This window comes from Coturnix japonica, chromosome 13 (genome assembly GCF_001577835.2).
Source record: "Coturnix japonica isolate 7356 chromosome 13, Coturnix japonica 2.1, whole genome shotgun sequence".
Classification (NCBI taxonomy): Eukaryota; Metazoa; Chordata; class Aves; order Galliformes; family Phasianidae; genus Coturnix; species Coturnix japonica.
Window position 1 is genome coordinate 5,953,074 of NC_029528.1, and position 14,501 is coordinate 5,967,574.

A 14,501-nucleotide genomic window follows, 5' to 3' on the forward strand; every position below is an offset into this window, starting at 1 on the left:
AAATAAGGACCATCCTATCGAGTTTCTACATGTCTGTAGATAGTGATGCTCTTTGCCCAGCACAAAGGACTGTAATGGAGTGACGGAAGCTCTTTACCATGTCTGTGGTCAGGCCACATTGGCAGAATCTGCTACAAAGCTGTGCAGGGGTGGAGGTAAAGGGTGAACAGAGCAAAGAATGAAATGTAAAGAGTGATACCAGTACATGTTAATGAAGAGAAATGTTGTCACTGTAGCAGCAGGTACTGAAATGTGGAGAAATGCATCTGAAAAACACCGTTAGGAGGTTTAAATCTGACTGGAAAAGAAGCAATAGGATATTTGTATTTGAGATTCCACCCAACAAGGCAGGAAGCAAATCACAGAGCTGTCTCTGCCATGTGCTCAGATGACAAAGCATGAGATGTTTCTGACTGTAATCAAATTTCTGTTTCCAACTCCCAGCTGAACCTTGAAAGCTCGGGGGAATACCTAACACCATCTAATGCATCCTCTGAGCATGCAGAAATCCACTGCAGAGAGGGTGTGCACTGAGCTGAGCAAACAGGGGACTGGTTTCTTTTGGCTTCTTAGTCTCAGGCGAACTACTGTATATCCTCCTTTTGTTTGTTTGTTTGTTTTTCCCTTAAAACAGAGAATGCTGTGTGTGACATTTGCACTCTGTACAGGGAGGAATTTGATACAAGCGACCCTCATTTTTAAAACATAAAATGAAACCTGTAAGTATGGCCTTGAAGAAGATTTGGAGGAGACATGTGAGATTACAGGCAGGCAACTCTCTTACTTGACTTGGGGTTGACATCTGAGTTGATCTCATTAACAGCAGAGAAGTGGAACCAAGCAAGGACGAAACTTGGAGGGTGATTGGAAAAGCTGTGTGTTTGATTAAAGTCACGGTGTCCAGAGTGGGAAGTGGTCTCACACAGGCTGCGAGTCTGAGGATTTGTAATTCAGTTAAAAGATTGAATTATCTTGTATTTGCTGTGCTACCCCCTGTATCCTATAGACTCCCTGCTTGGCCCTCTGTCCTCAACAGTAAGATGGAGAGAGCCTTGAATTTCAGATCAGTGGCTTTCATGGGGTTTTGTGACATCCCTGCCTGGTGTTGCAGGCACATACGTGCCTATGTACATGTAGCAGGGCAGTGTGCAATAAGCCGGTCATAGGGAAACGCCATCCTCTATCAGTTTCTGTAGGATGGGATCCAGTTAGTTTCTAGGTTGCTCCAGAATGTTGCTGCCTTTCAACAGGATTATCTTATGGCACTTGAGTTTTGCCTGATGATGCCTGACATTTTATTGCCTGTTCAATACCCAGTAGTTTCAAGAACAGTTTGGGGATGGTGGCTGAGGTTGTGCTGGGCTCAGGCTGTTGTAGGGTCTGTCTGTGCTGACCTGCTGGAGGCTTATTTGTGATTAAGGAGCATGAGACAGAGCTGGGTCAGCTGCTGCTTTGTGACATCGGATATCAGACTTTTCTCTTGCTCCTTCCTTTAAGGTGCAGTGTGCTGTCTCTGGCCTTTTTTTTGGTGTTACAGCTTGTAGTTTGAACAACAGCATTTTGGGGTGAGCGGAGAAGGGGTTAATGTGAGAGAACATTCAGTGTTTGTTCTCTCCAATACAAGCACTGATAAGTGGATGGGAGAAAAAACAGCCATGACCTTACAGTTATGCTTCGTGTGTCTGTGCATATGTGAGTTCAGGATTCATGGGATTGTTTGTTCGGAGCGCTCACGTTTTCTCTGGTCAAGCTGACCTGCTGCATTCCTCAGAACATCTCTGACATCTCTGATGCCTGGAAAAGAGACTTCTTCCAAGCAGATCCCTGGAAGATGCTTCTGCAGAGCACCGTGCTGATCCCACTGGTGGCTGTGTGCTCAGTTAGGTGCCAATCACAGCCTTGCTTAGGCAGCTCCTCTCCCTTGCGTGAAGACAGAGACTTGGTATCAGCATTAAGGTACTAATTCACTGTAGTTCATAGCTAGAGTTTAAAGCTGGGGATCTCTCCCAGATAATAATTTTCTTCTTATGCAGTTGGTAATTTTTTTTCAGGATGTTTTTCCCTTGCAGCTTGTTGAGGCCAGAGATCTTCATCCCTTTTCAAGTGCATGAACTTAGCTGGGGCACAGATTTTTTTTTACAGCAGAAACTCATTGCAAGAATCGTTTCCATGTGGTTTGTGGGAAATCTATGCCGGAGCTCATGCTGGCTGCAGCTCTTCATCCTCTTAGCACAGGTGAATGGGATGTCCCCAGATAATGGCCTGCCTGTGTGAGAAGGAGCTGATCCTCTGCTCTGGATGGAGATCAGAAAACTGCTTACAAAGATCTAACGGTCTGCTCCAACGCTTCTGGAGAAATGGATCTGAAAGGTGATCAGTGCTTCTGCAGTTGTTTTTCTTTAACCTTTTTCTTGAACAGATTTTGTGGTGTCTTAATGCCTAAACCAACATTGGTGAGCAAGGTCTGTTTATCTGGATTGAATCTTTCACCCATCTCAAGCCTCAGCTTCCCTTTGCGGGGATGAGGAGATTTCTTAGTACGACAGCCAGGGCACTGGAGGTGTCTGTCTGGAGCTGATGGCTGAGGAGGACTGGACCCTCCCTGAGCCTGCTTGGCAGGAAAGGAAGGAGGGGAGCAGGAAGCAAGCAAGATCCTCGGGAGGGACCTAATTGGCCATGCTAATCTCTGAGGTTTGGGTTTCTTGCTTTGCTACTTCTTCCTAGCAGACCTCGCCCCCTTCTCCACTGAGCGCTGCTTTGAAGAGGCCACTGTCTGAGGAACCTGTGCAGGCGCTACCTGGGCCTCTCAGGAGAAGGCAGGTGATACAGATTTGAGCTGAGAAGTTGCCTGGGGATGGAGAAGAGATTCGAGTAACTCTGTTCTCTTTGCAGCAGAATCTGAACTTTGTCGATTGGGACCTTTTCCCTACCTGTGCTGTCTGCATTGTGAGGATTGTTCCCATAGCTGGGAAGCAGTGAGTGTGGTGTGCTCAGCTGCTTGTGTAGAGGCAGCAGGAGTGTGGGTGGGTTCAGACTTCCTGTGAAGGTGCTTGGATTTGGCACTGGGGAGATGTGGGCTCTTAAACTGAGGAGCCTGCTTGGTGCTGTCCCAGATATCTGATATATAGCAGCGGTGTGCAAATAGCTCCTGGAGAGGGGATTTTGTGTGTGGACACAGCAGTTTTTCCTCTGTAACTGCCCCAGTTAAACATACGGTCTCCTCTGTTTAAAAATACCATCAAGCAAAAATTGTGATTCCGTATCCCAGTCACCCATCTCCCTCTCACCCACATCTAAAATAGGAAGGACTGTCCTCAATTTAGCTGTTTCCTGGGCTCTTAGCACTACGGCTCTGGGTATTGGTGTTCACAGCCAGCACCCCTGTAACACATCCACACTCTCATGTGACGGTCTTGAAAGGGATGCTTGGTGCCTCCCAAACATCCTGCTGCTGTGTCGTGCATCCTTGACCTCTTCCTGCTCTCCTTTCCTCCGCTCCTTGTGCTGATAACAGGGAGATGCATGGAACTTGGTTCCCACTGAGCTGTGGGCTGCATGGATAACGCACAGAGCTGAATAGATTGTTAATGTGCTTGAGAAATACCTGGCTCTGCAGAGATTGCCACTGCACCTCGTCATAATAATCCTTCTGTTGAGTTATTGGCTCTAAATCTTCCTGGCTTTTGTGCCCAGGGTAAGAAACAGAAGGCTCTACATGTGAGAAAGGGAAGGAAATGTGAAACCATGGGGCCTAAATTTCTTGGGGCTCCCACAATCACACTGCAGCATTGGCATTGTCTTGCCCTTTCCTTTTGGTTGCTTGGGGTTGATGATGTGTCGAGCCATCACCACGGGGTTGGGTGGAGCAGACAGGGATGAAGCTGTTGCCCTGCATGGGGAGCATGGGTGTGGAGCTGCTCTGGAGCATCATCCCATGCAGCATCTCGCCCATGCTGGGGTACCTGGCTTTGGGTGCCTGGAATTGAGGCAGGTAGGAAACTGTGTATGTGTGGTCAGAGAATTCTTGGGGCTGGTTTGCTTTCAGTGCTGGGGCTTTGTGTAAGCAGAATTTTAGCACTGTGTCTATGATTGGGACTTCTGTGTTTGATTTTTAACCTTAGCAGTGCTGAGGAGGACTGAAACTCTTTAAATGGGCCCCTTGGAGCACAGCCCTAATGCTTCTTCACTGGCCATACATGTTTCAGCCTCCTTTCCACTGTGGCTGTTTTGAGAGAAGAGCTGCCCAATGTAGGCTTCTTTTGGGCACACCAGGTGCTGTCCATAACTGGTAATCTCTAATCTAGTCACTTTTGCTTGTAGAGTAGGAGGCATCCCAAAGGGACATCGTGCCTCAGTCCCTACTAGCCCTGTTTTGTATCCATGCTCTTTGTTTCAGAAGGACATGTCCTGCAGGTTGCTTCCACTGCTTTTCTACAGCACATTTAGCAGCACATCTGCTCTAAAATTATAATGGCTCAGCTCAAGAGAAGCCAAGTGAGCCTTGCGGTACATCTCTGAGGCCCAGCAGTGCTTCGGGGGGTTTGGCTGTGAGCTGGGCACAGAGGCCTTGAGGGAATGCCAGCTTTGTGTTACAACGCTGGTGTGACAGGTAGGAAGCATTCCCTGAGGGGTCACCTGCAGCTTCTTCCTGACGTGGTGGTGGTTGTGGCTGCTGGAAGGGGCTGCCCTTGGCCTCTGTGGGCGTCTGGCTCTGCATGTGGCTGTCCAGGCTGGGGCATTAAGTGGAGAGTTGGTGGGGCAGAATGGAGAGCTGCACCTGGTAGGGCTGCAGCAAGGAGAATGGTTGCAGGCCTTGGCTGGCACAGAGAAATTCCTCTTCTCAGCCATTGTTTTTACTATTATTTTTTTTTCATCGGTTAAGTTTGTTTTTGGTTGTAGTCAGTACAGCTGATCCAAACAAGTGGGGTCTGCGTTAACTAGTGCTTCCACCTTGTTTCTCTGCAAAGATGCTGGCTGGGAGCTGCACAAGCAGGGAAATAAAGAAACTGCCTCTTGTTTGGGACTGTTAGATCAAGTACAGGGTGTTCCTGTTTATTGTTGCTGGGAGCCTGACCTCATCAGTAACCATCAGAAATGCAAGGTGTTCAGATGTGTCTGGTGATGTGCTGGTGGAGGGCCGCATTACAACATGCAGTCTACAAAGGATCAAGAATGGTGCTTGGAGGCTTTTCTGGACACACTGGCTTTTCCCTGAGATCATGCCTTCATTGTGGCTGAAAACCATGAGCATGTGTAATGGCAGAGGGAGTTCTGAGTGTTTTCTCACTGCGTCGGCTGCAGAAAAGCATCTCTGCCTGAGGATGCTTTGTACACAGTGTGCTGTCAAAGGCAGGGAAATAGCAGCTTTTTAGTAGAGGTGTGTTTCTGCTGTTTCTGCATTGGTTGAGCGCTGTCTGAAAATCATTGCCCTGGCCAAGGGGTAGTCCTTGCTGCAACTTTGTGACTTTCCATCTGAATGTGTGTTTCGGGCAGCCGATAAGCTGGAGCCAGGGGCCTGCCTCTGTCCTAGGAGGACCTTGGCTTGCTGGCAGCCTCCCTTCCCCCTATTCTTCCAAGTTCCTCAAAGAAAATGTATTATATTGCTCTCTAAAATACACTGTTCCAGTAGCATCTTATGGAAGCATTTATCAGCAGGGTTTCTCCGCTCATAGTCTCCTGGATTCTTCTCCAAAGAACGGAACCATCAGGAAAAGCTCACCTGATTTTTTTCGCTTGGCTTCCCCTGCTCTCCCCTGGCTGGACACTGTGTTAGATGCTCTGCACAGCTCTTCGTTTGGTGACCCTGCTCAGGGGGAGCGTGGAGGTGTCAGCAGCTGGTTCATTCCAACCTTGATAATTCTGTGATTCTGTGACTTGATTCATTCTTTGTCTGTTAGAAGCCAGTATAGAGGGTTGTTAATGAGAGTAGTACATTCAAGTATTCAAGCACTAACTCTTTCAAAATCTTTCTTGCAACAAGTGGTTGAATTGGGGTGGATTCCCAGCTAGATTGATATTTAACTTGGGATACTAGGAAAATACTTGCTCTGTTTAGCTAAAGCAAACAAATCAAAAGGGACGGAACCTTTTAAATATGATTTGCACTCCAGCTGCAACTAATACTGATTTGTTTCTTTTTTCTTTTGCAGATATATTTCCAGCTGATGGCCAGTCTGGTATGTATTAATTAAAAATGGAGTTCTTCACATCTTACTCCCCCATGTCTTTCCTGCACTTGTCTTTTACAAAGTCAGCACTAACTGAATTTAGAAGACGGGTGCAGAAATATGCAACAGAAGTTTTAAAATAGGCCCTCTAATATTTTGTTGTTCCTCTATGACAGTCAGTCCTGTATAACAGGCACGTTCATGCTTTCATGTAGTGATAATCACAACTCGTGGAAGGTTGCTTTCCTCCCAGAACATTGCAGCAGGATTTGGTTGTCCACAGTGGAAGAATCTGGGAACTTACAGGGTTTAATTCTGTGTAACTGACATTTCAAGATGCAAATGCTTAGAATTTTGCTGTTAGTATGGGTGTTAGTTATCAACATCTTGATGTGTCTGTAAACCTGTAGGTGTGTGCCTGAATTTGTAGTACTTTAAGTCGATCCATTTTTCCCCTCTAAGTGGCTCAGTATATCTGTTGTTACTGTGTATCTCTGTTAAGGGCTATGTTGTGGTTTACACCTGTTTGCTGTCAGTGTAGGACCAGCATTGGCTTCTTAGACCACGGACTTCATAGAGCCTAGTAAGAATGGACCCTGCGTAAAAGGATTGGGCTCATCAGCTGGGAGGGGAAGGCTGTTCTGAGCTGGGGGTCTGAATCCAGTCTGCCATGGGATCTTCATCCAGGTTGACACTGTTGGAGAGCTCATGTTAAAGGAAAGGCTTTTGTTTCACACAGTGATACCAAGAGCACTTTGGAACATCCTATTATCCCAGGAGCTATAGTGCCTTTTGGATGACCTGTAGCAAAGGCACTGGCAATATGGGGCAGTGCTTTATGTGGCCTTGGGCAGCCTTGGTCACGTGGCTGTGTCCACCTCCTGTCTGCATTTTTTGGCTTTGCAGTAGGATTACATTTTCCCCAGTTCACAGCAATGGTGTGAGGGTAAATTGCTGCTGACAGTGAAGCATTGCATGATCGAGATTTGGAAGCATGAAAATCAGCTCCATTATCTTAAAGCTGGTTTCAGTAAAAAGTGAATAGTTATTTTTTAAGAGGTATGATGTGAAGTTGGAGACAGCAATTTGGCTTCATGAATTGAGCAGGCAGTTGGAAGTTGTGTGTGTATGTTTGTTTCCAGAGCTCTAGCCAGCTAATGTGGTATACAGCCAGATATTCCCCCCTAGCACTGCAGAAGTTGCTTCTCTAAGTTTTACAAAAGTAACCCGACTGTTTGTAAGCCTTTAACATTTTTTATTACTTTCATAACATGCATGAAAGTCAAGTATTAAGGTTGGTTTTGAAGGAGCAGAGGTGTATTCCTGTGCATTGAGTACAGTCTGCCTGAAGCCAGGATGGAGTAATGACCGCACAGAAAAAAATCAGTGACTTAAAGGGATTTTCTTCTTCCCTCTTCTTGTAAGAAGCTTCTCTGCCCCTCTGAAGTTCTGCCTTCATCGGGTGTTGTGCTTTGTCTGCCTGAGCTGCAGACGCAGAGATGTCCTCTGGTTGGCACCACTCCATCCTCTGTGCTCCAGCTGGTTATGGACCTTCACAGCTGGCTCTGGGGTGGGGCATAAGTGTGCATCTGCAGCAGATGATAGTGTGTGCTTCAGTAAGGGCATGTTATGTGTCAGTGATGTTGCAGAAAATGTTGCCTGCAGGGCTGGGGGATTTTTGAAGTTCTGTATTTTAAGTACATAAATGAAAGCTTAAACAGGGTTCTTCTTAATGATAGAGGCCTCTTGACTCTGATCATTCCTATGCCTTCTCCAGAAAAGCCTTCAAACTGTGCTTTTTCTTCCTTATACACCAAAGCTCACTCAGAAGGCCCAGTACCCCCTGCACATAGCACAGTGTGGATGTGGCTGGTGAGGGCAGAGAAGTGCTGTCAGCAGGGTGCTCCTAGCACGGCAGCAGCTCTGCACTTCTGAGGCTGTTGTTTTTGACTTCCTCACCTCCCTTCCCTTGCTAACAAATTAATTTGCTACACTCTATTCTTGCAAATCAACCAGTCTCCAATAAGATATGTCAGTGCCTATTCTGTAAGGTTAATCTTACAAGGCCAGATGTGTCTTTATGGCTGTTTTCCCTTCTTGATGGAAAGCCTGTTGTCCTTTTGCACAAGGAAGCATTTGGCACAGTGACTGAGAATGCTGAGTTGTGACAACAGGAGCTGGGACTTGCACAGGTGAGGAGCCTGAGCTGAAGCACCAGCCATTTTGTGGGCATGGCCACTGTAACATGCCCCAGAGCGTGCACCTGCTTGCTCATATGGCAAGCTGGAGGTGTTCTGCCCTCAACAGAGTGTCATGCGCTGGTTCCATGAAGGTGGAAGGAAAGCAGTGCTTGCATCTTGCTTACCTAACAGCCTTTGGGAATAAAGCTTCTCTGTCCAGGAGACTGCTGGTTTACCCATGTCTTGTGCAGTGGGTCTTAGTCCTGTCCTTGCTCACTTCAGGTGACTAGAGATAACATATAGGCTGCTTTTCAGAAGAAGCCACTTCTAACCGTGTGGTCTGGAGTTCAGGAGAAAACCAGAGAGATCTCAGCATCCCTGGAAAACATGTGCTAGGCTCATCTGTATGTTGGCAGTACAGAAGGAAAGGCGTTTTCCCTCTCCCCACTCCTGCTGTTGGATGAGGACAGTGAGGATGTCACCACTGGGACCTCTGTGGATATGTCAGCTGTGAATCCCTTGCAAAACTGCCCATGCAATCCACCTCTGAGGATTTACTTCCACAGGGCTTGCTGATCATTGGAAAACTGTCAGCAGTGACTGAGATACCTTTTTTGAGTTACAAATGCCTCTTTGAATCAAACACTTGAAGCTCTTTCATAAGGAGATGTGGGGGATGCTCACACTGTACAGAAGCAATTTCCAGTTTTTAGTCTTTTATAAAGAAAAGGAGAGGGGCTGTGTCTTCAAATTAGGAAAGATGGTGGCTGTTGTACTTCCTTTGGGAAGGCTTGCTCTGATTTAGGTCTTTTTAATGCTTTTGTGGTGTGTGTTGAGAAAGGGGAAGCAACCACCTGTGTGGACGGTAAGCATGCTTGGTGCAGCAGGATCTGTGTCTTTGTGTGCTCTGGAAGGAAGCTGTCAGTGTGTTTTATTTCAAAGTTAAGAAAAATCTTGAATTTTACTGCCATTGACTTGAGGTATGGGGCTTGTGAGGACTTTTTTCCTATGCTATAAGAGCGTACCCTGACATCAGGAATCAGCAGGGAAGAACTGGCTGGTGCTATTTGGATTCCCTTATAATTCCTTTCTAGAAATCGAGTCTCTGGATCTCCTCTTTGAGATGACAGCTTCTTCAGAGGTGTGCGTGCTTGTGCTCAGTTCACATCTTTTCCTTGCATGACCCCTCACTCCCTGTGCTGGTGCCTGTTGTGGGAAGTGTGTGTTCCCCTCTTGGCAAGTGGGAGGCATGGAGCTGAAGGGGCTTGAGGCAGCACTTGGCTCTCGGTTCCTGTCTGTTGTTAAATATTTACAGTGAGATGTACCAGATGCTTCTGTAGAAGGGTTTTTGTCAGCTTCCAAGTCCCCAGTTGCAACTGCAAAAGAGGCTGACGGCCATTAAAGGGATTGCATCTGTGCGGAGCCTTGGGCTTGGCTGCGACACAGTGACCTCTCCCTGCTGCGCTGCGGGCTCTGCTGGTTGTGCTGTCTCATCGGCTGCAGCGGGATGCAGGCGGAGAATACCCCACTGCCAGTGACAAGAGATTAATGATGTCTGGTCCTCAGGCTGTTCCTTTTGAAGCTCTTCCACTGAGGTGGGAGGAGGGAGCGAATGATGTTCATGCAGGATTGGGCTTTTGTCAGCACACACCTTTTTTGGGGGCCCTCTCTGCGTGGTGACAACACACGCATGACCTCTGTACAGCTGCTTCTGCTCCCTTTTTGTTCTCAGTACAGTCATGTCTGCTTCCTTGGCTGAGCTATTCTACAGGAAGAGGAGCAGGGCTGATCCCAACCCTGGTTCTGCCATCACCAGGTCTGAGCATCACCTCCCTCCTGTTATCCAGGGCTGAATTTGGTATTGGAGCCCCACTCTTCACTCCTAACCCTGGTGAGAGACCTGCAACTGGTGCCTTTCTGCTAAGCGCCACCCCTGTGCTAGTCACACCAGTGAAGTTCCCAGCATACCTCCTGCTTCCAAGATAAGGTCCAGGGCCTTGGGCTGGGCCCTGTTTGTTGCTCTTGGTGCTTATCAGTTTTTGTCACAGACAAGGTGACCTGCAACACCAAGGAGCAAGAGGGAAGGAAGGTCTCCCCAGCCTGTGCTGTGTTCTGGGACATCCCATGGGATGACCAGTGCATGTGCACGCACACCATACATCACTTGTGTGCTGGGTGTCCTGGTCTCAACCCCGTAGCTTGGCTTGATGCTGAACTTCCCGTGCAGATCAGAGATCCGCTCCTCAGAGGGGCCGGGCACAGGAAGGGGCGGTCCTGCTAGGTCATCGTTTTTCAAACTAAATATAGTTGCCTGTGCTTTCATAAGGCTGGGATTTTTGTATCACGTGACTGTCTTATCCCTCCTGGACGACAGTCAGTCAGTGTAGGGGATCGTGTGTCTGAATGGGTAATAATTAACTGTTAACTGGCTTTTCATTAGAGCCAGGCAGAACTGGCAGAGCGGTGCTGCAGAGGTAAGCAGGAGTGGAGGAAACTGCTCCAGGTCTGTCCTGGAGGGTGGAGGCCAGTCCTGATAGGACGCGTAGAACACTTTTAATTTGCAAAGCAGTAGCCCCCAAAGGTGAGTTGCTTTTTCTTCTCCATTTCTGCAAGGAGCTGTGAGTCCTGTTTTGTCCTGTGTGTCTGTCCTTGCCGTCCTGTACTTCCTGATCATGTTGCTCCTCCCTTTGCCTTGCTGCTGATTTTCAGGTCATGACCTATCAGCTGATCTTGGAGCCAGCTTGGAGGAGAGCCTGACCCTCAGACTCGATTGCTCGGCTCATCCGCTTGCTGGAATTGTCTCCAGGCCTTTGCAGTTTTGCTTTAGTGCTGAGCATAGGCTGCCCAGGCTCCGAGCAGAAGTATTTTCTCTTGGCGTCCTCCTCTCTCTGGCATGGAGATGTCCTTGCTTTGCCTCGTTGCCCTGAGCAGCAGCTGAAGCAACTTGCACCTTTTCTCAGGGCTCAGTATGTGCAACCACAGCTCATTCCTGATGGACATCCACAGGTTTGGGACCGCCATGCTTTCTTGATGCCTGGGAGCTGTGAGCATGGCTGGCTTTTCCAGCCCTCTCTGTTAACTCTTTAATCTGCCAGGGAGTGTTTGCAGATGTTTTTGGAGGCATTAGAATGGTTGACATTGCTCTCCCGAGTGATGACAGGGGAATTGCTGGCTCGGTGTTACGCTGGCCAGAGATTTGTGTGCACCGTGAAAGCTGAGCTAAGGCTGAAGTGATGCTGCAGTGTGGGCACAGCTGTTCTTCCTTGGTGACTGTGCAGTGGCCTGGGACTTCTGGGGACAGAACCAGCCCAGCTTCCTGGTTATGACAGTGCCTGGGTCTTCTCAACTGTGCACACGTAGCCACATGCCCACTGAGGTGCCTCCCATGGTCTAGGAGCCACCAGCTCTCCCAGCAAAAACTTTTGCTTTGGACTTGATGGGAGAAGTCGGTTTTCCTTCCAGAATTGGAGGAGTTCTTGTCATTCCCTTATGTGTGAGCCTGGTGTCCCACACACAGTGCAGTGTGTGTGTATCATCTGTGTTGAAAGTTTCTTAGAAATTCTCTTCAGGAGAGTATGTTGCTTGGAGAGTAGGTGGAAAGATGTCACTTGCCCTTAAGATAGGGGTAGCAAATGAACTAATTGTAGTCATCTATGCTAGGAAGACTCATTGGTTGCATTCACTGATGGTATTAATGCTAGAAATGCCTGTTGGTGTTTCTTTACTTGCTTTTTCCTGGTGGTAGCTTGGCTGCAAGTTGAAGGATTTTGTCTCGATCCGGAAGGCTGCTGAGCTGGGGACACAACCCAGGTGTTGGCACTGCAAGCTCAGGACTCTCTCTGGCTCCATCACATTGCCTTCACCTACCTGTACCCTCAGTGTCTTGCCTGTTCCCAGGGCAAACCCCTGTTCTACCCTCCCAGATCTTGCTTTAGGTGGGAGGAGTGTTCCCATGCTCTTTGCAGTACTGTCAGATGCCCTTTTTGAAGTTATTTTTAGCAAGTGATCTTTGCAGGCATTGCAGAGCTTACATTGCATAGAAGTGTAGGCAGCTCCTTGCTTCCTTTGCTGTTAGAGTAGGGCTAGGAAGGTGGAGCTGTCTGCTGAGGAGTTGCAGAAAATTCCCTGGAAGACTTTGAGCTGTGCAACTTGTAGCTTGTCTTGCTCTTGCTGAATGGACTGCCCACATGCTGTGCCGGATCCTGCTCTACTTTGCAGCTGGAGGTCCTTTGCTCCTCTTCTTGCCCATTCCACAATGGTTTTTCCTCACGCCCACCAGAAAATCCTAGTATTGCAGAGGTGTTGAAAGTATCCCTCTTACCTCTGTGGGCAGGGCTGGGTGCTGTGCTGCCAGCTGGATCTCTGGAGACTGTGTGCCCGGGCAGCTGGCCACAGGTGGTTCCTGCAGTCCCAGGAGCAGGAGATGTCAGCTGGTTAGTGCCACATTCATTACATTACACAATACATTGTATTCTGGTGTCACCTCTTCCAAAACACTGAAGAATCCCCAGGTAGGCACGTATCTCCAGCTCGCACAAATCACTACCTTGTCCCCACCGGTGGATCAGCCTGCCTTGGAAAGAAGGCTTGCTTTGGACCTGGTTGGAGACTTGAGTTCATGCCTTATGTTTCCATGCTGTCATGCTGGGAACGCACTGTAGTAAGCCCATGTACAGCTGTTTCTGCTTTGCTTCCCAGCTCTCCTCTGGAGTCTTAAGCCAGTTCTTGTGATCACAGCTGTGATGGAGTCTCTGCAAGTTGGCCCTGGTTTGTTGCCCTGTTGGAACTGCTCTGCAGATCAGTGCTTGTGGTCGTAGGTCTGTCCTGGTATTGCACCCCAGAAGGATTCTCACCATGATATGAAAACTGAGGGAGGAAACTACCTCTGGAGGAAGCTGCTGGTACCCAGGCTGACTTTCTGTATCTTGAAAATGAGTCTTTATACAAAAATAGTTTGATCAAGTAGTGGTAGTCTTCAGCTGTAAGTTGTTTGATGGTTTCTGTCTCTGCTCTTTTTGGATTTTGCCATAACTGATATCTCGTGGTTTCTCAGGAGGACAGAGCAATGCCTTCTCCTTAGATTAGCCTAGGCAGTTTCTTCTCTCCCTTGCAAGTTGCTGAGACACATTTAGTGCTCAGCTCCCCTTGCTCAAGCTGTTCTTGCTCATCTGAAGACCTCGGAGCTGTACTGCAAGAGCTGCTGTCCCTGTAAGAAAAGGGATGGGCTGCAGTACCTGGCTGGTATGCACAGCAGCATCCTGCATAACATGGAAAGGAGGGAGGGCAGTCTGGAGACTCATCCCTGCAAATTAGTTGCATGGATCCTTTTGGACCATGAGGCATGTGGACTGATCATCCTGCACTTGGGGATCTGTGGCTTCCAGCTTGTCTCTTGCCCCAACAGGATCTGCAGCACTGAGCCTCTGCCTCTCCAGCACAAAGTCCAAGCTCTTGGCTTAAAAACCAACTTGATCAGCAGTTTTTCCTAGATGCCAGGCTATGAACTAGCAGGGCTCATCTGGGTTGGCTGGTGTAGGGTTTGATTTCCCCAGGTAAAGCATTAAGTATGTCTCTGGTTATGCACAGCAATCCTTTCCTGTGGAGCATGAGTGGCTGCAGAGCTGCTGTTGGTGCTGCTGCCTGTTCATTGTGCAGTGACTTTTGAGCTTCCAGATACAAGGTCTTTGCTCAAGTGGTTGCCCCCTTCTTGCCATGACGCCCGTGGAGAGGGCTGCTTTGCTTTAGCAGCTGTGGTCTGGAAGGAAAACACAAGTGTTCTCACTGCTCTACCCATTAGTGGTGTTCATCAGGTGCTTCAGACAGTAAGTGTTAGAGAACTCTTTGGCCTTAGGAGGACTTTGACAGCAATACCATCAAGACCCTAGTGCTCCTGCTGAAGTCATACTGCAGGGATGAGAATGAGAGAAGGTAGAAGGCTGCAGACAGTGTTTGGGATCAAAGTTTGCTATTCCTGACTGTGTTAGCATCTGCTCTCTGACTAAAGGCAAACCACTGTTTCCTTCTCTGGCCTCTGTCCCCTTGCCAGGCTTGCACTGCTCACACGCTGGCTGTCCGTGCTGCTGTTCTGGCCATTCCATAGCATAAGGGAGCCTGGTTTGGGTTTTCAGGCAGTGCTAATGCAACTGAGTGTTTT

General features: G+C 48.2%; 1 protein-coding gene across 6 annotated transcripts in view; it reads left to right on the forward strand.

The window, feature by feature from the left end:
- Positions 1 to 14,501, forward strand: part of LARP1 (La ribonucleoprotein 1, translational regulator) — a 42,624-nt gene that overhangs the window by 8,096 nt on the left and 20,027 nt on the right. For 3 of the 6 annotated variants that reach the window (XM_032447448.1, XM_032447447.1, XM_015875639.2), the window contains exon 2: positions 6,150 to 6,176. The exons of 2 other annotated variants lie outside the window; for them this stretch is intronic. In XM_032447448.1, coding sequence (XP_032303339.1) covers positions 6,150 to 6,176 — 27 coding nt within the window. Of the gene's footprint in view, positions 1 to 761; positions 2,371 to 6,149; positions 6,177 to 14,501 lie in introns of those variants that run through there. One more of the 6 variants, XM_032447449.1, reaches the window with a different exon arrangement.